General features: G+C 45.8%; 2 protein-coding genes and 1 long non-coding RNA gene across 3 annotated transcripts in view; 1 reads left to right on the top strand and 2 right to left on the bottom strand.

Annotated features, from left to right (window-relative positions):
* The window catches only part of LOC309378265, an 83,160-nt gene extending 68,741 nt beyond the window's left edge, over positions 1-14,419 (bottom strand). The window contains exons 1-2 of the long non-coding RNA XR_014171972.1: positions 13,984-14,419; positions 11,691-12,134 (exon numbers count right to left, since the gene is read on the bottom strand). This is a non-coding gene — a long non-coding RNA (uncharacterized lncRNA). The remainder of the gene's footprint in view (positions 1-11,690; positions 12,135-13,983) is intronic.
* SFRP2 (secreted frizzled related protein 2) lies at positions 573-7,586 on the top strand. The gene is made up of 3 exons (XM_081924225.1): positions 573-1,338; positions 3,693-3,773; positions 6,147-7,586. Exons 1-3 carry the CDS (start codon positions 840-842, stop codon positions 6,449-6,451), a joined length of 885 nt encoding a protein of 294 aa, XP_081780351.1. The 5' UTR covers positions 573-839; the 3' UTR covers positions 6,452-7,586.
* Positions 14,420-17,544: 3,125 nt separating the features above from the next.
* On the bottom strand, positions 17,545-26,794 carry TLR2 (toll like receptor 2). Its single transcript, XM_081926037.1, has 3 exons — positions 26,595-26,794; positions 19,266-21,795; positions 17,545-19,037 (listed from the first exon to the last, which is right to left on the bottom strand). The coding sequence occupies exon 2, from the start codon at positions 21,787-21,789 to the stop codon at positions 19,456-19,458; it is 2,334 nt and encodes a 777-aa protein (XP_081782163.1). The 5' UTR covers positions 21,790-21,795; positions 26,595-26,794; the 3' UTR covers positions 17,545-19,037; positions 19,266-19,455.
* Between the last annotated feature and the right edge of the window lie 796 nt (positions 26,795-27,590).

The following is a 27,590-nucleotide window of genomic DNA, read 5'->3' as shown; positions in this document are numbered from 1 at the left end:
AAGGAAAACACCTTTATGTCATGGTGTGGGAAAAGTGGGGGAATGTGCTTTTCTGCCTTTCTAGTAATACTAGAAACCAAGTCATCCCATGAAGTTAAATATTGGAGGATTCTGGGCAGACAAAAAGAGATACTTCTCCACGGGCCACATAGTTAAACTGCAGTATGTGCTGCTCTAGGATGTAGTAATAACAGCCTCCAATTTAGGTTCCTTCCAGATAGTGGGTGAATAATGGAAGCAGGTCATTCAGATACTACAAATTACTTTTAGGTAACGGTAGTGGTTGTTTTTGAAAAATAAACTTTTCAGGTTTTCCACTGAAACAGTTTATCTTGGGAAGTGCATTTGCCATTCCGCCTCATGAAACCAGTTCAGCTCGCTCTAGTTAAAAACGCACGCGCGCGTCCCGAAACATTTCCTGCGAGTTTTCTCGCCAGAAAGACCAACCACGAGGGGAGAGACCATGGGGGGGACGACCCCCCCCCAGCTAGTCGCGGCCAATCCCTGCCTGCAGATTGTCAGACGGCTCCGCCCAACGGGCCCCTCTCGATTTGCATAAGAAAACTGCCAGAAAGCTCCGCTGCGCTTCGCGTCTGGGGTCAGTGTGGCCGTCGGCGCGGGCAAGGAGCGCTTTGCAAAAGCTGCATGCAGCCTGCGGGAAGCTGAGCTTTGCGCGCGCGCTCTTCCCTCCTCTGCACCCCTCTCTCTTTCTCTCTTTCTGCCTTTTTGCAGCCTTCGCATACCCGCCCCGCCCCAGCCTCCTGGATCCCCAGAAGAGCGGACCCTTTTGAAAGCAGGCCCACCCCTGCAGCCTCCAGATTCCTCTCCCCGGACCCGCGATGCAGCGTCGCGCCCTTTTCCTGTGCCTGCTGGCGCTCGCCACGCCTTGCATCGGCTCGGCGCGGGGTCTCTTCCTGTTCGGGCAGCCCGAGTTCTCCTACAAGCGCTCCAACTGCAAGCCCATCCCGACGTCGCTGCAGCTGTGCCGGGGCATCGAGTACCCCAACATGCGGCTGCCCAACCTGCTGGGCCACGAGACCATGCAGGAGGTGCTGGAGCAAGCGGGCGCCTGGATCCCGCTGGTGCAGAAGCAGTGCCACCCGGACACGAGGAAGTTCCTCTGCTCGCTCTTCGCGCCCGTCTGCATCGACGACCTGGACGAGACCATCCAGCCCTGCCACTCGCTGTGCGAGCAAGTCAAGGACAGCTGCGCGCCCGTCATGTCCGCCTTCGGCTTCCCGTGGCCGGACATGCTGGACTGTAGCCGCTTCCCGCAGGACAACGACCTGTGCATCCCGCCGGCCAGCAGCGAGCACGTCCTGCCGACTCCCAGAGAAGGTAAGAGGGCGCCTGCGGGCACCAGTGTTGCGAGCAGGGCGAGCGCAAGGACGGAGCTTGCTCGATGGGGAGCGCGCGCTAGGCACGCCTGCGGGAAGCAGATTCCCGACGGCGATCGTGGGCATTTCCAATGGGCTCCTCGTCACACTTCCTAGGAGATAAGCGCCACTGAAAACAGGGGGACTTACTGAGTTAATAACCGTGCAGAGGAATGCTTCGAAAGTCTCTCTTGGAGGGAAGGATTGGCTACCCCTTGAAGTGCATAATTGGAAGTAATTCCGTTGAGTTCAGTGGCATTACTCCGAAGTGAATGTGCCCAGGGACTGCAACCAAGCAGCCTGACTTACTTGGGGACAAATCGCAGTGCGTTGACTTGGGTTTTCGCCCAGGTGAGCATGAATCAGATTGCAGGCTTAAGCTGCCAACCTGAGGATTACCCCAAAGTAAGTGCCATTGATGTCAGTAGACTCCCCTGGATGGATAAGAATGTTTAGGGGTGAATTGCTTGCCCTCCCTTTTTTTTAAGGAAGAAGGTATCAAAAGTAGCAAAGCCACATAATAAAAGCCCTCTTCTTATCAAATATCTCAGCTTTAATAAATGGCATCTTTTTTGGAAGGGAAGAATCAGAGCCTCCTATAGCACAATGGAACTCTTACTTTTCAACATCCAGAGTTCTACTATAGATATGCTTTGATCACTCCAGAACCTCAGATGTTTTCAGACAATCACAGCACCAAACAATGATTCAGTGGATGTCCCTTACTCCAGAAAACTACAGTTTAACAAAGCAAATGCCACAGGTTTACAATTTTCCAAGGTCTGAAATGCTCGGTACAGTCCTACTAAGCACAGTTAATAAGAAGCCAAGCTGAATTCATTGAGACTTCCAGTGGGATCTTAAATATGTATACTCAGAAATAAATGACTTTGAGTTCATTGGGGCTTGCTCCCAAGTAAGTGGGTATAGAATTCCACTGTTAAGCTTATAGTATGCTTAGTGTGTAATTGTCAGGGTGCAAATAGGTTTTTTCAAATCTACAGCTGCAGATTTGTTCCTTCAGAGAAAGTCCCATAATTTGCGTAGTAAGCATGCTTATAGGATTACAGTCTTAGACCTGATGAACTTCAGTGTACTCCAGTCCATGTTCGCATGGAAGTAAATTTCATTTAATGAGAGTGGGCTTACTCACAAGTTGCATTAGTCACAATACTCTGTAACTGTAATATCAAACATCATATTCAACCCATTAGCCCATGCTCAGAGCAAACCCACTGAAACAGGCTTAAGTAAGCTCATTGATTGCAATGAGTCTCATCTAAATATGACTCAGTTGGATGTCCTGCTGCTCAGGTTGTCCTATTTAAACTGGCTAGCATTGTTTTAAACTGTTAGGGAGGTTTGCATTTTGTTTAACTGATGGCTTCTCTCACCCACCCCTACTGATAAGAATATGGAGAGGGAACATACTAAACAAATTTGTTGATAAAGGAATCAAATGCAGAGAGTGTCAAAGTCATGTCTTCTCATTTTAAATAAATAAATCAAATGCTTTCAGCCACAGTTTAGATGGTTTTAATTAGCTAGGTGGGGGGAAAGGGGGAGGGAGGGTGACACTTTCCCAAGTTTTTAAATAAAGGAGAGAAAAGAAGAGGGCAGATTTCTGAAGCAAACCCATCAGGGAAACCTTGTGTATTGTATTGTCACTCTCCTTTCCTCCACTCAATGCCCCCCATCAAGGCATTGATTTCTTTTCCTCCTGGGAGAGCCTAAGGATGGTTGCGGGGGGGGGGGGGGGAGCTTTAATCTCCTTCACATCCATCGCCTTTTCAATATCCCATTGAGCCTTCTCACTGAATTTGCAAGATATTTCTTTAGCATGACTGTTTAGTTTTCTTTCAGCTATTATTACTAAATTAAAACAAAATGCTTTTACTCTTTTAAGCTCAGAATACACTATAAGCTGTCCCTGTAGCTTCTGACAAAGGCATTGAGGGCTATACATCTTGCTTTCTGCTGTTTTTCCCTTTGTATTTCACAGGGTCTTCCCTCTTGCCTTAAAATTCGTTCAACGCAGCTGATGTGCAGAGCAATCCTATGTATTGCTTTGCTTGGAAGTAAGTCCCACTGTGTTCAGTGTGGCTTACTCGCCAGATATTCAGCGCTGGATCACAACTTTATGGGTTTGGGAGCTGATTTATGGAACTGGTTCAAGAATAAGGCAGAATCTGGCGGCCACAGCTGTATATATAGATATATAAGGAGCATACTTTGTTTCCAAACGCCACCTGCTGTTCTGTTTTGAACATCTCTGCTGAAGATTTCTTTTCTTTCTTTAAATATATTTCATTCTAGCACCAAAAGTTTGCGATGCCTGCAAAAGCAAGAACGAGGATGACAATGAGATTGTGGAAAACCTCTGCAAAAATGACTTTGGTAAGTTGTTGTTGTTTAAAGTCACTCTAATTAAAAATGGGGAAGAGTTGTCGTACTGTCTGCCATGATAACCAGGCAGTTTTGCAAGACACATATGGAACCAGCATTTAGCTTTCTTCAGAATCAAGTAGATTCAGGCATTGGTATTAGCAATGGGACAATCAAAGCCGGTTAGGATAAGTAGTGCCAATAGGATAGCAGGCTTCCAAGTTGTTAAGAGTTCTGCCTTTGAATAAACATGACAACCATGTTTCGCTTCTTATTAACAAGTGTGGCTTATAGTACCTGTGTAGTGTCAGCATCTGTTAATTGAAAGCTATGGAGGAAGACAAACTGCGTGAGGTCCCTATTGGTAGCAGTCAAGCACTCAACATCAGCAGCAGTGGATAGATCTATCCCTACCACGTGCCTCATTTTCCTCCTTCCCTGCATAGGAGCAACTGGCAGACATTCTCTTATGCGGAAGAAAGTAGTAGGGCCCCTATTAAGGTAGAAGCTCCTCCTCCTCCACTCCTTTTACATTTTGCATAATATACTGTGTCCCATGGCAGTCAATAGAGATCAGATTGATTTTCTGTGGCTTCTACCTTCGTCGAACTATTGTTGCATCTTCATCTGTGTAGTCCCACCCTAGGCCCCATAGCCTGGTCATCGTTGAATGTGACAGATGGCAGCACATAAAATATTTGTGTATTTTAAAAATCACCTGCAGTAATGCTGGAGCATCGCAGCATCTTCTGTAGATATGCATGGCATTCTCTACCATGTGTACCAAAGGCAGCATAGAATTTTAAAGTATATTCTGCATATACTTTGCTGACCGTTGCTTCTGTGCTACACCGATACTCATGGATGGATGCAACTGGGAGCCTTTCAAAGTAGCAGAGCTGTGCTGAGGACCTTGGCTCCATTCTGTTTCCCCTCTGATCCTTCTGCAGGGGGAGGGGGGTGAATGGGAGGGGAGGCTGAACTCCTGTCCTGCTGTGAATCTGAGAGCATCAGGCTTTATCCTCTCCAGTTCCCATCTTCTCATGGAGAGGGAGGGAGGGAATGCTGAGCACCCAGTCTGATGGGAACGAAGTCAGAAAGGGATTCCTCCTGACTTGGATTATTGGGCGGTGAGAAAGCTGAAAAGATGTGAGAGGGGGCTGAGGTTCGTCCTCATTTGTTTCCAAACCACCTGGTCTTTATGGCATTTCTGACATGCAAAGTGCTTTACAGATCTTAACGTCCATCCCCAAGAGTCATGGCAAAGCCTTTGCATTCCAGAGTCGTTCTTTTTTTAAAAGTTTCTTCAGAAAACCCAGCATGCCATGAACTGCTTTGGCGGATGCAGATTGAGAATGGCAGCACTGAGGTGAGATGGGTGGCATATCCTTACAAGACATAAACATTTCTGGGCTGGTAATTGGAAAGGCCTCTTGAGTGAGGCAGATAACATATGAGAAAATAGTTGGCATAGAAATAAAGTTTATTATTATAAACACATGCTATAATTTTATCAGATTAGAGCTGGGAAAGCATTTGTGGTGGAATTTACAGGGATAATATTCTTATCAGAAGGGAATTGCAAAGACAGTGAGTTACTGCTTGTGTAACTAGTCTTTTAAGTTTTCATGTGGCACATCCAGTATGAGATATTCCGATAAACATTTTCTTGGTGGGGTGTGTGGGGGTGTGTGTGTGTGTGTGTGTGTGTGTGAAGCATGCTGTGTAGGTTTCTTAATGAGCCTTGTGTTCCTCCCGCCTCCTTCCACTTATTTTTCCAAATCAAATGCAGCTGTGAAACCAATTCTCCTCCTCTTTGGCCTGTTCTTTTGCATACAGCACACAAGCAATGTCGGTTCCTTACAGGTTCATCTAAGAATCTTTCTAACCTCGTAAATTAAGCCTCGAGATCTCGGCAACAGCCGCGATCAGATTCCCTATGAATCGTAGGCCTCTCCCCCCCGCACACCCAAGCAGCTTTGGTGAGAAGACATTGTGCCAAGTTGAAACCTTAATGCATAATTAATGTACAAAAATGGGGGTCTTGGTTTCCCCACCCCCTCCTCCTGTGTTTGCAAACGAGAGAGAAAGAGAGAGAGAGAAAAGCTGGAGAAAAAAGGCCCACTTAGAAAAGTTTTGTTTAAAAGAGAAAGAAAGAAACACACCCCAAGGTTGATTCAAACTGAAATGACTTGCATGCCCTTGGTGGCTTTAGAAATGGAGCCACCTGCTGTCCGTTCTGTCAGCCCCTGACAGTTTAATTAGCAATAGAAGACCTCCCTCCCCAGGTTCTCTTTATCTGCACTAATGGGAAAAACCTCGCTCTCTCGCTCTCTTTCTTCCTTTCAACGTGCCCCCCTCCCCGCTCCCCGTTATCCCTAATAGCCCTGAAGATAAAAGTGAAGGAGATCGCCTACATCAATGGGGACACCAAGATCACTCCGGAAACAAAGAGCAAAACCATCTACAAGCTGAATGGGGTGACAGAAAGGGATCTGAAGAAAACGGTGCTTTGGCTCAAAGGTGGCCTGCAGTGTACCTGCGACGAGATGAACGATATAAACGCACCCTACTTAGTGATGGGACAGCGGATGGCTGGCGAGCTGGTGATCACTTCCGTCAAGCGATGGCAAAAAGGTCAGCGAGCATTCAAGAGGTTCTCGCGCAGCATTCGCAAACTGCAGTGCTAGTTGCTTGTCACGTTTGGCCCTGCCTAGTCACCAGCCTCAAGTTCTTCCAAGCGCCTTGCACCTCCTGGCTTCCACTGCAAAGCACAGCAGGCTTGGGTGGGAGACGAAACGTCGTTTCTTTCTTTCTTTGGGGTGGGGGAGAAGGGAGAGGAAAGGGGAACCTCCCCTCCCCAATTTTGTACATATAGTAAAACTCTCATTACAAAAAAACACAAAAAATGAATACTTTTTATGATTGTATTAAAGTATCTTGCTTAGAGCTAGCTATTTGCATCGGTGCAAAATGTGACTTTAATTTTTTTAATCTTTTGTTTTGGTTTTTTCCATTTTGAACAGTCCTTCAATGCGGCTAACGTTTCTGTATAGGTTATATTACACGTTAGTTTTGTTAATCATCAAGTCCAGTTGGTCAGGTTCAGTTTTGATGCGGTGCGAAAAGGGCTCCATGAAATGATGTTGCCCTTTCTTTCTTGTGATATGTCTTCAGAAGATAGTAAAGCCCAGATATGGCTACTTTCTGGTCTATTTGAAAGGGAATCTGACAACGATGTCAAGGAGAGCTAGGATTGCCACTTAGACACTTTTCCATTTGGGGCTACAATTCAACACAGAGCTAAAAGGATTGCTTTAAGTCCTCTGAGTTCGCTGGGCTTGCGCATAGCTTAGAGTTACAATCCTGGAGTTTGTACTTAGTGGGGCTTACTTCTGTAAACATGCCTAGGATTGCACTATAAATCCGTGTTGAATTGTGGGCATTCTGTTTCATTTTGACCTTGAATATTGGACCACAATTCACCCAAGATAAACATGTCCCCTATTTTTATTCACTATAGGGAAAGTACAATTGTCACATGTGCTACTTATGCAGGAACTGCGTCAATAAAGGCATATTAACCATTTGCACACAGTATTTTATACAAACCTGTTAATAGTTTTAAACTGATTCAATGCACATTTTAGGAAGGTTTCTTTTTGTGCTATTTTGGTACTACTGCCTTCACAAATTAAACCTTTCCTTAGTCTAACTGTAATATAAGTAGTGGTTATTCTGAAAGAGTTGTAAAATATTACTTTAACAAACCTTGTAAATATTCCAGATAAACCTTATATTCTTGTATATAAACTTTACATCATAGTTTACCCTTTGTCTTTGTTCTTTGGGGGATCAAATGAGGCTGTAAGAAATAAGTCTTACCTCCATACTATCTAGCTATTTTTATTTTACTTGTCATACAACTAGAACTGTTTATTTATCCTCTGTCCCACCAACATTGGCCCATGAAAGCCTGCCATATTATACACGTATCCTTAGATGTAATATAATCATCCTGTTTAGATGTGAACACAGCATGGTCCCCAAATACATTAAGGTAGGTAATGTGGTAACTGTGTAAATTAAACTTCACTGGATTCTCTTAATGAAGTAGCATTTGTAGGTGTCCAGGATAGAATGCTTTTAAAAGATGCAGATGAAATTGTTCGCTTTGAGCTACTCCATGCACTTCCCTCAAACATACATTGAATGCTTCCCTGGCTATTTCTTTATTGCTGAAATTCTTTTTGACTTCTAGCACTATTCAATCTAGGACAGCCAAAACTCTGAATGATCTTCAGGACCGCAAGAAAGAGCTGACAAAGATTGTGCATGAGTCATGTAGGCACAAGTCTTTTTGCACTCGCCATGTAAACATCTTCAGAAACTTGGAACAGCTCTTGTTTGGTAAAGTACACATAGATGAGGTTCTCATCAAGGCCATGCACATATACCAAGCTCTCATCAAGCCCTTTCAACATCACACACGTACTACAAAATGTTGGCTCAATCCACTGGGAAGAAATAAGTTCCCCAAAGTTATTCTGTGATGAAGACCCAGGGCTGAAACAAAAGGGTAGATTGGGTTGTCCCCTCAACAGAGAATAAATGATGTCAGGGGTCTGAGTACACACACAGCTCCAGCTTTTCAGTTGGGTTCCACAGCTCAGCACAGAGAACCATTGCATATAGCAGCTATTAGTGTGTGCAACAATCATGCCTTGCCATTACAGAATGCTAATAGAACAAAACACCCACGGTTCAATAATCCTACAATGTTGGAGCACAACTCTTGATATCCCTGGCCATTCCTAGAGATCACCGAATTGTAAAGTTGGAAGGGACCTTGGCAGTCATCTATTCCAACCCCTGCAATGCAGGGGTGTTTTGCCCAACGTGGGGCTCAAACCCAAGACCCTGAGATTAAGAGTCTCGTGCTCTACCAACTGAGCTATCCCAGGCAATGCTGGCTGGGGCTGATAGGAGCTAGAGTCCAGGGCCAAAGGTCTTCTCTACCCTGTTTTAATTTCTTCCCCCAAAAAAGGGATATAACAAGCTTTTGAGGAGACTGTCCCGTGTTCCACAATGATACACTTTATTATATTGATTATACACTGTTCTTTTCATTCACTGACGCTTTAAAAAGAATATTGGTTTCCAGCACAGTTATAGCTGTGGTTTAGATGGCAACCAAAGTTTTTCTCTTGACTTTAAACACAGGTTAGACAGTGGACAGCCACCTTCCCTTTAAGCCTAAATTACCCTGCTTTGCTGTGAACCTATGAAACACTGCCTGGGGATCCTTTTTTTGTTTTCGAGTAAGGTTAATTGCAACAGACACTACTTAACCTCATTTCATAAGGTATGGACTTTGTTTAAGTCATTGTTTAAAAGATTTTCAAAAATGTCTCCAAAGATGTTTAAATATATAAATATGTAAAATGGTTAAAAATATTGCACTAAAGATTTAAGAACCATGGGCTTTCCGGTGGAACTTCCGAGTAGAAATAATCTTTGCCCAATAGGTAGATACTCTTTTCACAGAGCATACCCCGCCACATGCATATCCCATTATGTGGGTACAGCTTCCAAGAAATGAGATTCCAAGCCAGTAAATCTCATACGGTGACTAGGTCATGGGAAGCTGGTGATTAGGTCGCCACCCTGTCAGAAGTGAGCACCCAGAAACAAAGCTACACAAAGTGTTAAATTGACGGGTGATTTCCAGGTCACAGGGTGTCACAGACAAAACAGGTTCTGAGCAAGGCCAAAGTACAACCGGCAGAACCCTTAATAAAGTCTGCGAAGCCCTGCATGAGGACGCTCTCTCTCCCACCCGCAAATCTAGTGAAGAATCCAGAAGTGGGCAATTAGCATTAGGCCACACAACTCAATTACCCTGCAGCGATGCCGATCTTGCAAAATACCGGCCGATATCAAAACGCAGCACCGAAGTTCCAGCACATAATAGCCTTGCAAGACGGTTAATCTGCATATGAGGGTAAAGTGCATTGTGTTCACTTCGTCAAATCTTGGCTTTCTGTCCCAGGCTTAGATCCACTATTTAGCTATTAAGCTTTTGAAGTGGGGTAGCAGCCAGATGTGTCCGAAGTCTTTTCAAGTTTCAGTTTAGTTACGGGTAAAGAGTTAAACAATGTCCTCTCAATTAGATCTTCAAGGGGCCAGATTAACCATCATTTGTCCCTTCACCAGACCACATGCACCCTGCTGGCTGCCGCTGCCCAATGCCAAGTCATTTAATTCCCTTGCTCCTGCCTGCCAGGAGCTGCTCCATTCACACCCCAGACAGCTTCCTTTCAAGGGAGCATTACAACCACAACAGGCCCGATTGTGGAACCTCTCTTTTTGTTATTTATTTACACCACCATTTTCCCCTTATTAGGTTGTGAAAGGGAACAATGAGGGATGGAAGGTAAATGGACTGCTAAACACACTAATGCAGAAGTCATCAGCTTCTCCTGGCTCTTTGAAGTCACAAAGATGACGCACACATAAAAATGGGGGAAACTGTTTCCTGTGGCTGTACACCGCATATAGATATCACAGTTTGGGAGAGCGGCCATCTCACTCCTCTTATTAGCTTGAGCAAGACAAGCAACAGTTGCAAATGATGTTATTAACTAATCTGACACTTTAAAAACTGAGCCAACTGAATCACATTCAGATTAACCACTAGTTTCCATGGGTCCTTTGGGACAATAACTGATGCTGGGTATCACCCCCTCTCTCCAGCTACAGGTAACTGGCTGCACACACACACCACATTTAAAGCACATGACAAGAATCTTGGGAATTGTAGTTTATCCACCGCAGAACTATAATTCCCAATACGCTTACCGAACTACGGTTCTTAGGCTTCTTTGGTGGGAAGTTGAGAGCTGTAAACCTATGGTACGTATGTAGCCATTCTTCCATTTTTGATAGTTCAATTCCAGTTGGGGCATATAGGGGCAGTTTTATACAGCTACAACAAATTGTTTCAGTGGCCAGCTTTTAAACTGTTCATGAGGGGAAATGTGTAACTCCAATGTCCATTCAAACATATGGTCAAATTTAAGCAATCAGATCAGTACATGCAAATTTACACTATGACAGAGATGAATCATGCATATAAGCCGTCAATCATAATTGTGAAATGAATTACAAATTCAAAATAAAATACAGGTGACTCTCAGCTGGCGCAGGGACTACAATGCATGGATAGCAAGTAATGCCAAAATCACGTAAAGCCCAAACACATCAGGTTCAATGTTGGGTGGGGTTGCCAAAGTCTCTTTTTTTTCTGGACACCTGCCCCTTTAAATCAAAATAAAAAATGGCCCAGCACATAAAGCTTGAGTTGTGAGTTACTTGTATTCCCAGTTAGCCTAAAAAAATATTCAGTTTTTAAAAAATGGAGGAAGAATCAAAGAGACTCCTTTCCTAGGGCATCATTTGGTCTAAGGACAGACTTGGAGACCTATACTCTAGCCACGAGTGAGGGACACAAGGAAGGGTCCTGGCCAGTGTCTATGTCCACCTTGCTTGCCTCCCTCTGCCCCTCTCAGAAGAGCTCCTTGCACCACAAAGAAAGATTGAAAACTCATACAGCCACTGCCACACACCATGATGGTGTCTTGAATCCAGCTGTGACCACTTGCCCTGTCCAATTAAAGCCAAGCAACACATAAGGGCATATTCAAATATATACACACATCTTTCACAATTCATGGCTTGGTCATGTACACAAGCTGGACATGTTTTACAGGGACCTGGCTTCAGGTACTAGGCCTGCTGGCTGCCATAGACTGGCAACCAACCAAGAAAGGGGAAGAGGATCCTGGCGAGGTGGATAGCTCTGATTAGTACACATCAGGACAGGCTGAAGATGGGGAAGGGGAGGTTGGGGGCTTAGGAGGTACTCACAGGACATCAGGGGAAGGGGGCACTTCATCCCAACCAGAGGTAGTCCCATCTCTGCAGACACTGTGGGCTCTGAGGTGTTAGGAACAGCAGGAGGTGTTCTAGGAGTTTTAGGCAGGCAAGGAAACACAGCCCAGCTCGTTAGTTGACCAGGTGGAGATCATGGGGCTTGTTAGGTCTGGGAGGAGGTTTGTGGTCACTCAGCTGGATTAAGCTCAGGGCAGGTGAGGATCATGCCTCGTCAAGCAGAGAACTGCTTGAGCTGGGTTTGCTGGAGCAAACCCAGATGTATCAATCAAGAAAAAGGGCAGCAAGGCAGAGATTCTACATCTGTTCATCTTTCTTCCCTGATGGACCATTGATTGGTTGCTTTGAGGACTCCACTGGACTGTGACTTCGGGACTGAACCCACCCTGGATCATCTGCAAAGGCTTCACCCCATGCAAACTGTTAAGCAAAATGTATGGTTATATGCAATATTGTTTTTCCATTTAAGTTTCAAGCTCAGAATCCCTGGGAATGTGTTCTGCAAATTATCCAGCAGGGAGCACTCTAAGAGTTGAATTCCTACTTTCTGGTGGGGAAAGCCACATAACTAAAGCAAGTAAGGAGAATAGGAATTGTAATATACAATATATAGGCAGATTATAGTAACAAATCTGAACCCTAAGAAAACTTATCTTCCCTAAAATTGTTAATTTATTGCACAGCATGCTGACACACTGCCTCAAGGGAGAAAGTCAAAACCATGATAGAAGTTTGCTCTCTGTTTTGCGAATGCCTGCCTGTATGTTCTAGGATTGATTTAATGGGCAAGGCTTGTATATGTTTGGTATGAAACTTGTGGTGCTCCACAGAAGTACTGTGATTTAAAAACAAAACACCAATGCACTCCCAGATATTTACCAAAGACAGACCCCATTTTTTGGTCCCTGACAAATAATATTCTTGATTTCGTTCTCCTAATGTTGGGGCCAACTAGACAATATTTTGTTGTTGTTACTTAAACAGTAACCATAAGGGAACCCCATAGGGATGAGGACTGCATCACATATGGCAAGGGGGGGTTATTCCCTCCCACGGGTGCTGTAGTCTCAGTGAAAACCATGCTCCCAAAAGCTGCAATTCAGTTTGGAAGGAAAAGTTCCCTTGTCTGCAGGTGCCCATTGCAATCTTGATCCACTGCATTGATCCCCCTATTTGGGGTTGCTATTTAAAAACAAAAACCAGATATGCTAAATGGTAATCTTTGCACACCGCAAATGTAAAGCACACAACTTCCCCCACAGAATCCTGGGAACTGCAGTTTACCCCTCACAGAGCTACAATTCCCTGCACCCACAACAAACTACAGTTCCCAAAATTCTTGGGGTGGGAGAAGGCATGCGTTTTACTTGTATGTTGCAGTCACATACATAGTTTTGATCTTAGTTTTCCAATTGGCCCTTATCAGGATAGAATCAGCTCCAAATCTTTAGGTGCCTGCAGATCCTCCAGTAGGTTAAGGTCCTTTGCAACTCTATGATTCTATGAGCACACATGTACAGGCTACTCCACCTCACCCCTAGACTGCTCCTAAGCAGTATGCAACCTACCATTTTACATACTGCAGCTGCTCAGGTATATTTCGAACCACTGATCGCACTCAACAGGAGCATGCCTTGCTAGTTTAGCTTAAAGTATGGATGAGGGCAACATCTGTTTGGCTTATATTTTAATGTGAATGTACCCAATTCAAAAATGGGACGCGGGTGGTGCTGTGGGTTAAACCACAGAGCCTAGGACTTGCCGATCAGAAGATCAGCGGTTCGAATCCCCGCGACGGGGTGAGCTCCCGTTACTCGGTCCCTGCTCCTGCCAACCTAGCAGTTTGAAAGCACATCAAGTGCAAGTAGATAAATAGGTCCAGCAGGAAGGTAAACGGCGTTTCCGTGCGCTGCTCTGGTTTGCCAGAAGCGGCTTAGTCATGCTGGCCACATGACCCAGAAGCTGTACGCCGGCTCCCTCAGCCAATAAAGCGAGATGAGCACCGCAACCCCAGAGTCGGTCACGACTGGGCCTTATGGTCAGGGATCCCTTTACCTTTACCCAATTCAAAAGCAATGTGTGAACCAATACACAGCTATCTTTCAGAATCTGAGCTTCTCCAAAAGTTAACCACCAAAGGCTGTTTTTTGGGTCTGCTTTTTAAAGGCACCGCCTAACATCACTGGTCTCTTTTCACATCCTACCTCTTCAAAGAAAGTGCAGCACAATTCCCTTCAGCAAAAAATAAATAAATACAAACTTAGCTTACCTTATGCCTATTTACAGACATCCTGCTTTCTGCTAGGCTGCACTGAGACATGCTTGGTTCCAAATCCTTGGTGAGTTGTTTTTTGCACCAGATGTAAACAAAACCACAGCTCTTAAGCTGCAGTAAGCAATCAGGCCCTCTGTATTATTTAGCCGATATATCTAACGTTGCTTTTAACTTATAACTTTTTCAATATGCACATGACCTGCAACTTGCAGAAATTACGAAACATCCCAGATCTCATCATCCAAATTGTTTAACATCCCACTTACATCACAAACCAATTTAGATGCGATGGGGAGGTGGGTGTTGCTTGTCCAAAATACCTTTGCATGCCAAATGGGCAAGACTGGCAGACTTGATGAGACCCACAGGCCAGAAGTTCTTCACCCCTGGCTTAAAGAGAAGAGAAATAAATGGAGACCAGGTCTTGCACTGTGTTTTTGTATATCAGTTTCTGGGGACCAAATGATGAGAAAGGGCCGCTGCTCTCAGGCCCTGCTTTGTGAGCCTGGCAGCATCTGACTGGCAACCTTGGAAATAGGATACTGGACTAGCTAGACCCTTGATCTATTAGGGCTCTCTCTCGGTGCTTAAGATGGAACATAAATAAGGGCAGGGATGTCCACTTGAATATAAATTGGGGGGAAGGTAAGCCCTGTCCCGCAAAATCAATCACAAGACATGGCACATGCAACACCATTTGAATGACAATGCTTGTCAATTTTTTGGGGGGCGACCTCAAATATATTATTGGGGGACACACAAAGGGACCTCAGCTCCCAGGAGTTGGCTTCTATGAATAAGGCCAAGAAGCCAAGTTGTGGAATTCCCTCCCAATAGAGGTGCCTCTGACACCTTCATGAAGTCAGTCTGTCATAGGCTAATGCATCCTGGTTTTTGAACCTGAGTTATAGTTAGGGAAGCACTTCACATAAGCTTGCTTTGGGTCCCTTATGGGGAAGAGCAGGTGAGAAACCAATTCATAATAAACACACAAGTGAACAAAGGGGAGACCTAAACAAACAAGTTTCTAAACAGAGCCAAGATGGCCGTCTCTCAGGAATGTTGTGGGTTTCTTGTGTGGAGACTGGACTGGATGATCTTGAAGGCTCTTTCCAACTCTATGATTCTATTCTTGTCAACATTAAAAGGTAAAGGTAAAGGCACCCCTGCCCGTACGGGCCAGTCTTGACAGACTCTGGGGTTGTGCGCCCATCTCACTTAAGAGGCCGGGGCCAGCGCTGTCCGGAGACACTTCCGGGTCACGTGGCCAGCGTGACATCGCGGCTCTGGTGAGCCAGAGCCGCACACGGAAACGCCGTTTACCTTCCCGCTGGTAAGCGGTCCCTATTTATCTACTTGCACCTGGAGGTGCTTTCGAACTGCTAGGTTCCAACTCTATGATTCTATTCTTGTCAACATTACTCACAGCAAATTAACACTGAAACCACATAAGAAAATTCTGCTTACACTTTTACAATCCTTAGAAAGTTACTGTGTGTGTGTGTGTGTGTGTGTGTGTGTGTGTGTGTTTTCATGGCTGATTCGCTAGGGACTTATGTTGGTGTTGGGACTCCGACTTTACAAGACTCTTTAAAGCCAAATTTACAGTCAGCACCATTGTTTTCTGTGGAGCTGTGCCAACCAATCATTTTGGCCCCAGGAGTCCAATATATTAGGATACAATTTCACCAAATGTTTACACCAGTCACAGTTGTTGCCTCATTTCCTATGGTGTTGACCTCTCTGCATAATTTCCATCATTATTACTGTTTGCTGTCTAGGGGAGGTTTTTTTAAAAATACTTTTTATTAAAGCTTTTCTTTAATGCAGGAGCAGCTAATCTGTGGCCCTCCAGATGTTGCTGAACTAGAACTCCCATCATTCCTGACCACTGGCTATCCTGGCTGAGGCTGATGGAAGTTGGGAGTTGGGAGTCTGACACCATCTGGAGAGCCAAAGGTTAGCGCCCCCCCCCCCACACTTTGAAGTACAGGAGTATTGTGATAGCTGCTGCATAAACAGTTTGCAATGCATTTCTACTTTTTGCACAGATTTGCAATTGTAACGGAAATGCTAAATTAAGTTACGGCTGCAAAAATAGAGAGGATGCTTAAGCAGCTCTTTTGTTTACAAATTGATTTCTACTTTCCTCTTACAATGGTTAGATCCTGTAGATGTGAACATCACTTTTATCATAAAGCTGTGCAGGCTGGCTTTGGGGATGTCATCACCTGTTCACAAAAATACTGCTCCTTCGCTTCTTCTTTCACAAGAAAAAGGTCAGGCAGAAAGCACAAAGTGGGCAACCATGACCAAAACTGACACTCTTTTTCAAAATGAGTAACATTTAATGGCTTGTAATAGGCAATGGCATGTTGGAAATGCAATTCTGCTTTGAAATTATTTATCTTATGATTAGCTGGCCCATATCGTTTCCCTTCCACCCTCCCACCAGAGCCAATGCCTTAAAAGATCTTGCTGCACAGCCTCCACTCTCTGCCTTTATGTACCCTCACTAGGGATGCGGGTGGTGCTGTGGTCTAAACCACTAAGTCATTTGGGCTTGCCGATCAGAAGGCTGGCGGTTCAAATCCCTGTGTGCGATAGAGTTAGCTCATGTTGCTCGGTCCCTGCTCCTGCCAACCTAGCAGTTCGAAAGCACACCCCTTGAAATGAAGGAGGCAGTGATGGCCACCAAATTGGATGACTTTAAAAAGATTCATTCATTCATGGAGATAATGACTGCAAGCCATGCTTTGCCGTTGGATCCGCCCCCTCCAGCGGACCTGAGTGAAGCCTGCACACTCACTGGTCCGCTCGGCTGGCCCCGCCTCCACCAATGCCGCTGATTGGATTATTTGAACCGGGATTTGGCGGGAACCCCCAACGACTGCGACATCAGGGAGGCGGGACAGCACAACCAGCTGGTAAGTCCCACGTGGCTCAGGGGTGTTGCGCACAGTCCCACAAAGGGCGCCCACAATTGGAGGAGTGAGCATTCATTATGGCTGCAACACTATTTTCCCATGGTTTGATGCTGTGTGCTTCTGAACAACAGTGGCTAGAAACCGAAGGAGGGGAGAGGGCTCTTGGGTTTGAGTCCTCCTGACCAACTTCCTACAGGCATCTGGTTGGCTGTTGAAAGTACAAGAGGGACTAGATATATCTTTGGCCTGATCCAGCAAGCTGTTACGTTCTTATGAATGAGAATAATTATAAACTTTGGCTTGATCTCTCCCACTTTCTTTCCTACAAGGAGCATGATCAAAAGGATTCATAGTAAAAATCACAATGGCCACATATGCTATATGCACAACTTCCACCAACATAAATAGGTCTCAAGCTCCCCCAAGACTACATGGAGACATAAACACTTTTTAAAAAAAAGTGTGCAAAGGATTGCAGCCTTCATCAATAAACATGTCATAAGCCTCACCCGTCACTCCTCAGTGGAGCTAAATTAGCATCAATCCAAGGACTTTCATTTAACTGGGTTGTGAATCAGCTTCTGTGGTTATCTGTGCAGTTGAATGATTCATGACCATATAGCCACAATGCGTTTGATAAGAATGTTTTATTACGACGTTACAAAATGCAGGACTTGGCCAGCAAAGACACCAGGTACACAGGAAACTATAATGGCATCAGTCAATGTGTGAAGCAGCATACAGCAAGCTTGAAAGAGCATTCTGACCACGCAGCAAGTGCTTCCTGCCCTTCCAGTGTATAAATAGCAACCTGTACAAATGTGCTCTTGCACAGCTGAAAGCACTGAGAGCACTGAGCGGGGCAGTCCCTCTTCGCTATGCATCTTCAGGCAAGGGTGGTGAGAGCTATAAACCACCACCACCTGGTGGGTCGCAGGTTCACCATCCTGCGGACAGGCATGGCCAAACTTGTCCCTTCAGATGTTTTGGGACTACAACTCCCATCATCTCAAGCTAACAGGACCAGTGGTCAGGGATGATGTGAGTTGTAGTCCCAAAACATCTGGTGGGCAGAGTTTGTCTATGTCTGCTTTAGGAGCTTGTGCAGCTTGCTCCCATTGGCTGGTGTCCTGCCTTACATGCAAATATGAGCAGCTGAGGCATGAAAGGGAACGCTCCGAAGGAGCAACTGATGCTGTCCAATCTGGAGAGGCATTAAAGATAAAGGTAAATGAACCCCTGACCATTAGGTCCAGTCGTGGACGACTCTGGGGTTGCGGCACTTATCTCGCTTTATTGGCCAAGGGAGTCGGCGTACAGCTTCCAGGTCATGTGGCCAGCATGACCAAGCTGCTTCTGGAGAACCAGAGCAGCACACGGAAGCGCTGTTTACCTTCCCACCGGAGCAGTACCTATTTATCGACTTGCACTTTGACGTGCTTTCAAACTGCTAGGTCGGCAGGAGCAGGGACCGAGCAACGGGAGCTCACCCCGTCATGGGGATTTGAACCGCCAACCTTCTGATTGGCAAGTGGTGCTGTGGTTTAACCCACAGCGCCATCCGCATACCATGAGGCATTACACTTTGCTAATTTTTTTGGAAGCAGTGTGGAGGCAAAGTTGCATAAGGGGTGTATGCCTTAGGATTCAGCTGTCGTCTTGGGGGTCAGGTGCCGGAATCCTGAGGATTAGGCTGGGTCTGGACTGCCAGTAAGGCAGCCAGGTTAAAAAAATTAAGGGACTAGGACTCCTGCACCTTTAGTAGTTATGAAGAAGAGACAATTCCATCTTACAGGCAGACTATTAAAGGTGCAAGAGTGCTATCCTCTTTTTTTTATCTGCTCATCCCAGCTACCAACTGCTTACCCTATTACATGCTTCACATAAGAGTGGAGCACACAGCTCAGACTGAAAGGATCACATACATCAGGGACAAGGAAGAAATTTGATCCAGTTCACATTTAAAGGCAAGCTCATATAATTTGCACTTTCTGAAACTGTACAGAAATGCAGCCACCCTTCAAAACTCTCTGAATTTCGCAGTGCAGGTCTTCAACCAAGTATTGTAAATAATGCATGTGCCGAGGTCATGGGCACATAAAAATGCATATACAGTGGTACCTTGGGTTACATACGCTTCAGGTTACAGACTCTGCTAACTCAGAAATAGTGCTTCAGGTTAAGAACTTTGCTTCAGGATGAGAAGAGAAATCGTGCTCTGGCGGCGCAGCAGCAGCAGGAGGCCCCATTAGCTAAAGTGGTGCTTCAGGTTAAGAACAGCTTCAGGTTAAGTTAAGGACCTCCGGAACAAATTAAGTACTTAACCTGAGGTACCACTGTACAACACACATAACGGCTTGCAGAAATGTGCATATGGAGGGAAAATTAGCTGAATTCTCATAAGGACTTTTTCTTCTTCTTTTTTTTATAAAGTGCAAACTGATGTAAAAATGTGGAAAACTTAAGGCTGGTAAAATGAGAAGCTGAGAGAAACAGGAAACCACAGATTCTCCCATCCCTTCGTACCCTACAGTCTCTGCTAGGATTTTATTGCCATTTTCAAATTAAACCAAAAGATTTGCTGTTGAACTTCCTCCCTTGGCCATTCAAGGTAGGTTTTTGTATTCATTAGTTTCCTGAGCTTACAAAACCTTTTGGGGATGGTCTTCTCTGGAATGGGCTCCAGAAGGATCAGAATTGCTGCATCGTTGTTCTCATCAAAAAGCCGGAAGTGAGAGAAATCGAGTTCGTACTTGCACCACTCGCTTTGTACAAAGTGCTCCGACAGCACGAACAGAGTTTTAGAACTCTTCTCAATGGAGTCGATAATGTTGTCCACAATCCATTTGCCAGGCGTAAAATCCCTTTTATGGAGGCAGAGTTTAAATGGGGGATTAGCTTGCTCCAGCTCCTGCACCATGACGTCTTCCACCCATTCAGAGTCCTGCTCGCTGTAGGAAACAAAGGCATCATAGCAGGTTTCTTTCTTGTGGTTTCTCTGGGGCTTGCGTTTCGCTTGAAGCCACGCCCAGGTCATTTGCATATACCAGATGGCATGAAGCTTGTGGCAAAGAACGGCCGCCGCCACGACGACCAACAGCATCAGGATGCAGATTAAGGACACCATCAAAGTCAGGTGGCAGTCAGAGGGCCGAAACTGAACAGCTCCCACTCGCTTCCCTCTTACATGCTCCGGAGAGTCACAGATGTAGTTTTCTGGCCACGCAACAAAGACATTAGATGGTCCTTGTTGTGACTGTGTGAAGGATACAAATTCACACGAGCAGCGGAAACTGTTGTAACGCGCATCCAGTTTCTCGATTTTTGCAAATTTCACAAGTTGCTGCTCATTGAAGTCGAATATTTGGTTTCGTCTAATATTTATGATTCTAGCACTAGGAATTGAGGCAGCATCCGGTAGGGTTGTCAATCTGTTGTCTTTGATGTAAAGCTCCTGCAGGTCAGGCAGGCTCAGTCTGAAGTCTTTGAGGTTATTATGGCTAACATCCAGTACTTTGAGACTTCGAGGAATGCAGTCTGTGAGCATGTTTAATTTACAGCCAGATATATTTAAAAATTTCAGACTTCTGGGCCAAACACACGAGGCTGGCATTGCTTCAAAGTTATTTTGACTTATATCCAAGTTAATAAGATGCTGTCTAAGAGCCACGCTTTCTGCTACTACTGAAATCTGCTTCAAAGAATTCCGACTGACATTTAAAGTTTGTAATCTAGGCCAGGCATCCGCACACAATGATTTTTTCAAATACGGATCTAGCAACAAATTCCCACTGAAATCAAGATACAGGAGGGAATAGAAGTGCCTTGCAAGATCACAGGGCACTAGATAAACAAATGCATTTTCAAGTGTAAGTCTGGTTAAGTTCGTTACAAGAGGCGTCACAGAAGAAAGATCTGAAAAGGAATAAAACTTGGTAATTGTCAAATTTCTGACTGTTATCACTTTCAGGGAAGTTGGAGCATCTTGAAGACCATAAAACTGCCCAGTACCTTCAAACTTGCAATCTACTATCTCTATCTCTTGCATTTGTTTCATATGGGCAAATATGGGTGCAATCTGAATGACAGACATATCCGAAAGTTCAACATTTCTAAGGATAACTTTCTGCACAGCTGTAAGAAGCACTGGATCAGAATAGGGAATGGGCGGCATATCAAGGATTTGTATATTTCTCAGTTCAAGACACACCACAGAATCTGTAACATCATATATAATTGCAGCTAAAGTGGCATCGGGGGGAATATTCAACATAATGTGATTTATCAACTTTATTGATTTCAGAGTTCCTGCTACATATTGTTTGAGGTTGTGTCCTTCAATTTCCAGTTCTTCAAGAGTTGAAATTCCTTCCAAGTCATGTGTCTGTAAAGCAGAGAAGTTGTCATTTCCAAAGTACAGGTATCTCAGTTTTGGCAATTCAGAAAACAGTGGAGCTTCCCCAAGAACCTGGTAGCAGTTACCTATTAGGTTCAACTTCTGTAAGGAAGAAAGGGGCCTGAACCAAGAAGGAGACAAGTGAGACAGTTTGTTCTTTGATAAATCCAAGTATTCCAGCTTTACAAGGGAGCGGAAGGCCTTCTCATCAATTGTCCGAATTTGGTTAGATTGGAGCAAAAGAGTTTTCAGATTGATGGCAAACTTCAGGTCCTCTTCCCTGATGTGCTCTATACTGTTGGAGGTTAAATCCAGCTTCACAATATCATCTTCTAGCCCAGAAGGAACTGCACGTAAAGCCCTTGAAGAATAGTTGCAGAAGTGAGTGGCATCACAAAATGGGCTGATAGGCTGGGCAGAGAGACTCACAGCTCCAACAGCAGAGATGAACCACAGGCAGCAGACTTGCTCAAACATGACTGTCTAAATGGTGGTGGTGGAGGAGGGGTGAAAAAGGAAGAAAGAAACAGAATTGTGTGAATTTGTTTTTAATTCACTATTAAAATCATTTAATCACACAGTTAGTATTTTAACAACTTTTTATACAAACTGCTATAAGAAAGCTCACTGATAGAGGCTTGACAAGAGGACCAATCAGGTGGTTGCCCCTGGCCCCTAATATACAGACACCTTTAGGCGCCAAGCAAAAACATTCCTTTTTAACCAGGCCTTTGGTTAATCTGATTTACATCCCATGCCCTTTTTTGGGGGGTGGGGGTGGGCTATTGGGTTGTTGCTTTTATTTTTATTAGTTATTTTGTGGTTTTATATCTTGATTTTATTCTGTGAATCACCCTGAGACCCCTGGATATAGGGTGATATATAAATTCAATAATAATAATAATATCAAGTGTGGCCTTCAACAAAGCTTTACTCATGAGTAGACCCAAAGAAATTAGTGACCTTAACTTAATGCCCATCCATTTCAAACTGAGTCAAATTTAGTTGAACCACAGGCTGTTTGGGGGGAATCGCTGCTATGAGTATTTGCCAAAGCTGTTCCCATGGGCACTGCCGCCTTGGAAGGTATCCTGCAGACAGGCAGTAAATCCAAAATGGCCATTCCAGATGTTTGGCAGCATCAGTTGCACTACATGGGCAATAGCTGTCCTATGCTACTATCTGATTGTCATTTTGGTGCTCATAAACTAAGCTATTGTCCATGTAAACAGTGCTTTAGTCTACACGGGCCAACTCTCATTCTCATAATTGTTGTAAAGCGAGACAAGCCATCTTTTTACAGACGGGGGAACCAAAGGAATCAACTGAAGGCTGCTCAACAAGTTGAGGGCTAGAGATAAATTTGAGCTCTGGTCTCTTGAAGACCAAACCAAACAGCAGTAATTTCTGAGCCATTTTGAAGCAGCCAAACTTTCTTTCTTCACTTTTGGTTCAGTTGGCTGCCTTCCCAGCAGCTTTTGCTTGGCTGGATCTTGTGCCAACAGAAGGGAAAGTCCCAAAACTTCCCCCCTCCCACCAGTGCCTGCACTTTCATATTCATGCAAGAAAGGCTGGTGACCTCGATTCATTCCAGATGCTTTTGCTGGGAATGTCCCAGGCACATTTATAACATAAACAACTGCACAAACCTGAAAAAAGCCTTGTATCTCTCTCTCCCCCCTCCATCTGCTATTGTCAAGTAGCAATTTAGAAACAACAAGCATTAGTTGGCAATGGGAAACTTACAGGCTGTTACACACTTGCACCCAAGTTAATTGATCCACAGCACAATCCTAAACGTATCTACTCATTAGTAGGTCCTGCTGAATTCAGTAGGGTTTGCTCTCGGGTAAATGGGGTTAGTACTGCAGCCTTAGTGTTTTAGCAGATTATGGGCAAACAACAAATGCAAATGAAGTAGCTTGCCCAAACACTGGGTTCTGAAAAACCGCTCACCTTCTCAGGGAGGTGGAGTTACAGGCTGGCCACGAACACTACGTAGGGCGTAGCGATGCTGACCATGTCATTAGGAGTCCTCGCCGTGTCACGCCCCACGGCCTACCAATATGGTCAACTGGGCGGTGTGGCTTACATGATTTAAACATCTGTGTGGCTGGGGGATCAGTCTCCTTTTCTCCTGTGTCAGATCTCCCGCCCTCCTGCCCTATTTCCATGCGTTCGCCATCTTGGGCTTGCTATGGACTACGGTTAGTTGCCTGTTGAAGGGGCCAGGTAGGAATTTCCCCACTAGGCAAACTGGCACCAGCAATGTGGTTTTCACCTGCCTTGTAGCAATCGTCACAACTTTGTAAGGTTTGGCAGTTAGGCATTGGTAAACCTGGTTTATGGGAGGGGAGGTTGTGGCCTTCACCTGCACCTCCTCTTTATGGGTATTCTGTTAAAGTGATCCGGGGGTGTGGATCCTGTCCGAAGCCTGGGTAAGGGTTAGGGCCATGCCACAACCCTATTGGTGACCCTGGTGGAGCTCGCAGTTTATGTACATCAACAGGGCTTCCCCTACTGGTGGTTGACCCTTATGAGACTACCTGCATGATGGGCAGGTGTCAGATACAGTCGGTTTAGTTCCATTGCCTAAGTCAGGGGTAGGCAACCTAAGGTCCACAGACCGGATGCAGCCCAATCGCCTTCTCAATCCAGCCCACGGACAGTCCAGGAATCAGTGAGTTTTTACATGAGTAGAATGTGTGCTTTTATTTCAAATGCATCTCTGGGTTATTTGTGGGGCATAGGAATTCATTCATTCCCCCCCCCCAAAAAAATATAGTCCGGCCCACCACATGGTCTGAGGGACGGTGGACTGGCCCATGGCTGAAAAAGGTTGCTGATCCCTGGCCTAAGCTAATACTGCTCACATCTGTAACCAATAAATCTGTAGCCTTATTTATCCCATTAACCCAAAATATTGGTGTCCCTGTGTTTCATTATCTAAGAAATGGGTGGGGCTTGCCATGCAACACAGGATGGGCTCTGTCTGGCACACTCAAGAAGACACAATGCATCCTGGGGATGACTGAGAAATGAGGAGATCACCTACAGCAATTTATATACAAGGTGGTGCCAACCTTGGTGAACAAAGCAGAAAGGAGTGCACCTGACAAAAGAATGACCTCCTCACACCAGGCCACACTATTTGTCCATCTGTGCCAACCTTCCAGTTGTTTTGGATTTCAATTCCCATCAGTCCCAGACAGCAGGCTGGCTGGAGGTGATCGGAGTTGTAGTCCACATAGGTAAAGGTAAAGGGACCCCTGACCATTAGGTCCAGTCGTGACCGACTCTGGGGTTGCGGCGCTCAACTCGCTTTATTGGCCGAGGGAGTCAGTGTACAGCTTCTGAGTCATGTGACCAGCATGACTAAGCCACTTCTGGTGAACCAGAGCAGCGCAGGGAAACGCTGATCACCTTCCCGCTGGAGCGGTACCTATTTATCTACTTGCACTTTGACGTGCTTTCGAACTGCTAGGTTGGCAGGAGCAGGGACTGAACAAAGGGAGCTCACCCCGTTGCGGGGATATGAAGCGCCAACCTTCTGATCAGCAAGTCCTAGGCTCTCTGGTTTAACCCACAGCGCCACCCACGTCCCTGTAGTCCACATACACACATGTAATGAAGTAGGAGAGAAAGCATGCTGGCTGGGGCTGATGGGGCTTCTAGTCCAAAACACAGCTGGATGGCAACCAGTTGGAAAAGGCTGGTCTCCTCTTACCAGCAGTGGCTGCCAGACAGCTTTCCTCACCACCTGCTACCCAATCCTTTGAACTGGGGATTCCAGCTGAAGCTGGGACTCTGTGGAAGGAGAAGACAGTGGGCAGATGGGGGGGTGCCAGCAACCCCTCCTTTTGCATGTTGTGCCCTAGCCCTGCTTTCCACATGATCATTTGTCACCACTGCATATAGTTTACTCGCAACCAGTGTACATCGTGAAAGGATGTAGTGTGACTGATATGCCACTAACTGTAAGGGGCTGTGCCATAGCTGTCCATCAGTTGCCAGTGACATTTCACAGCCACTGGGTTTATTTCATCAGTGAGGTGCACTAGGACTGGTGCCCCTATTTAGAATTCTATCAGGTGTAGAATAAAACAGAAAATAAAATCACAGACGCAGTACCAGCGCTGGAAAATTAAACTTATGCTCCTTCATAATCCTTGCGGCAGAAAACATATCAATGAACATGCATCCATGACCAACGAAGGGGAGGGAAATAAGTCCTATGGATTTTCTGTGCTGACAAGGGTTAGGTGTGTGAAAGAAATCTTAAACACCTGTTTTCTAATCTCCAATACATAAACACCAGGAGGATGGGCTGTGCAGGCATCTTCTAAATAGCAAGGCAGAACAGTGTACTGAGCAAGAAACATACTTGAGTGGCCATGTCAAGTCTTCTCTTGAACTTCAAAAGCCATGCAAGAACCGTGCTTTTGATCCATACTATTGCAAGTGTCCCGCTAAGGGTTCAAGGCAGAATGACTCTGCCCAGAACTAAAGCTGTGGAGCAAAACTAAACTACACTAGTTACTATTCCTTTTTGTAACAGATTGCTACACACAGGCTTTTTAAGTGGTAAACCAGAAGGAAATCTGCTACCTGAATAGTTCAAACCAAATGGTGCTTCTACAGTGGGGCTGTTGGGGGGCAGGGGCATCCTTTGAAGCTACACGGCACCTCCATGCCTGGTGTGGGCAACTGCAGGCCGAATGAGCAATGGCAGTGGATTGCACACGAGAAGGTGCATTGGAGGAAAGCCAGTGGCAAGATCCCACTGGTGCTTACTTCATGCATGTCAAGCTATGTCTAAAACTTAGGAAGTCCTTATGACCATTTTTTCACACACAAATACCTGTGGATCGTTTCACTTTCAGACCTATTTGTAAACGTGTGATTAAAGTGGGAGAGAGAGCGGGAAAGGGCTTTCAAATGAGCGTTGCCATGCAATGCATGTCAAAGATAACGCAGCTGCTTTTGCATCCCCATTACAGAGCGAAGGAAAGTGGAAAAACAAAAATTAAGCAACGCAGCACGTTTCCTCAGAAACAAACTCCATAAACTTTTTTTTCCAGCGTAAACATGGAAAGAACTGCCCTGTCCGCAGCAGCGCAACCATCGGCTTAAGCTGCAATCCTATACTTTTTACCTAGGAGTAAATGCCATGGAAGTCAGCGGGGCGGACTTGTGAGCAGGAGGGTGTGGGCTTGCTTCGAAAGAGTCGAGCCGCAGCAAGAAGAAAACACATAAAAACACTAGAAAAATACAATACCCACCGGCAGCGCGTGCAAAGTCTCTTCCAAGGGGTTGGGGCTCCTCAGGTGCGCAAAGTCCGCTTCGTCCTGCAAGAGTAATAGGCGCCTCTCCGACGCGCTCCCGGCTCCCTCCGCCGCCTCTCCGCGACTGGATTTCCCGGAGGGGAAGTGCCTGGCGAGCCTCCGAGGGTTTGCCTTGCCGACGCGGGCGAGGACGGAGCCAGAAGGGGAGGAGCGCGGCGAGCGGGCGGGCGGGCAGCGGGCGATTCGCCGGCGGGGGGGGGGACGATCCGGGGCAGACGTTGCCACCAGGCTTCAGGTGCCGGAGTCGCCCCGGGGGCGGGGGCGAACAGACGCCCCCGGGCCCTGAAGCGCGAGACCTCCCGGCGGGCGGAGGGACCCTCCGGCTTTTCCCCGCTGCCGAGTTAGCCGGAGGCCACCGCGCGGGCCGCTCGCCTCCGGAGTCGCTTGTGGCGGGCTTCTTACCCCGGGGCAGTAAGCCCGTTGCTCCCGCAGCACAGAGAGTGGCAGCACCGAGAGCAAATAGTGCAGAAGGTTTCTGGGCGTGAGGGGCGACGAAGGGGGATGAGGGCTGCTCTCACGTGAACGCACCATATTAAATGAACTTATATTGAAGGCAGCCTCAGGTCACAGCAGCCGCACCATACATTTAAAGCCTCTGGCTTACCCAAAGAATCCTGGGAAATGTAGAATCTTAGAATCGTAGCGCTGGAAGGAGCTCAAGGACTACTCCAGTCCAACCCCCTGCAATGCAGGAATCTCAAGCGTACTTTGTTAAGAGTGCTCTGGGGAGGCTGAACTACAATTCCCAGGATCCTTTGGGGAGAGCTGGGTGCTTCATGCACGGTGTGGTTATGGGTTTCTAGGCCTTGATGGAGGAAGTGCTGCCCCAAACACTTTGCTGCCTAAAATGGAGCCCACCTCGTGCATCCCTCCCCCACCCAGCACATTAAAAAGAGTTAGGATCCCTCCAGACTGGAGCAGAGTTCTTGGTGG

Source organism: Podarcis melisellensis (genome assembly GCF_964234715.1).
Source record: "Podarcis melisellensis genome assembly, chromosome: 9".
Classification (NCBI taxonomy): domain Eukaryota; kingdom Metazoa; phylum Chordata; class Lepidosauria; order Squamata; family Lacertidae; genus Podarcis; species Podarcis melisellensis.
The sequence above is the reverse complement of the archived record's forward strand: the minus strand, read 5'-3'. Positions and strand labels throughout refer to the sequence as shown.

Excerpts from the sequence above, each read along its gene's own strand:
- SFRP2 (XM_081924225.1), top strand. The coding sequence starts at position 840 with ATGCAGCGTCGCGCCCTTTTCCTGTGCCTGCTGGCGCTCGCCACGCCT. Across the intron at positions 1,339-3,692 it reads CCTGCCGACTCCCAGAGAAG|CACCAAAAGTTTGCGATGCC; the intron begins GTAAGAGGGCGC and ends ATTTCATTCTAG. Across the intron at positions 3,774-6,146 it reads CCTCTGCAAAAATGACTTTG|CCCTGAAGATAAAAGTGAAG; the intron begins GTAAGTTGTTGT and ends TATCCCTAATAG.
- TLR2 (XM_081926037.1), bottom strand. The coding sequence starts at position 21,789 with ATGTTTGAGCAAGTCTGCTGCCTGTGGTTCATCTCTGCTGTTGGAGCT.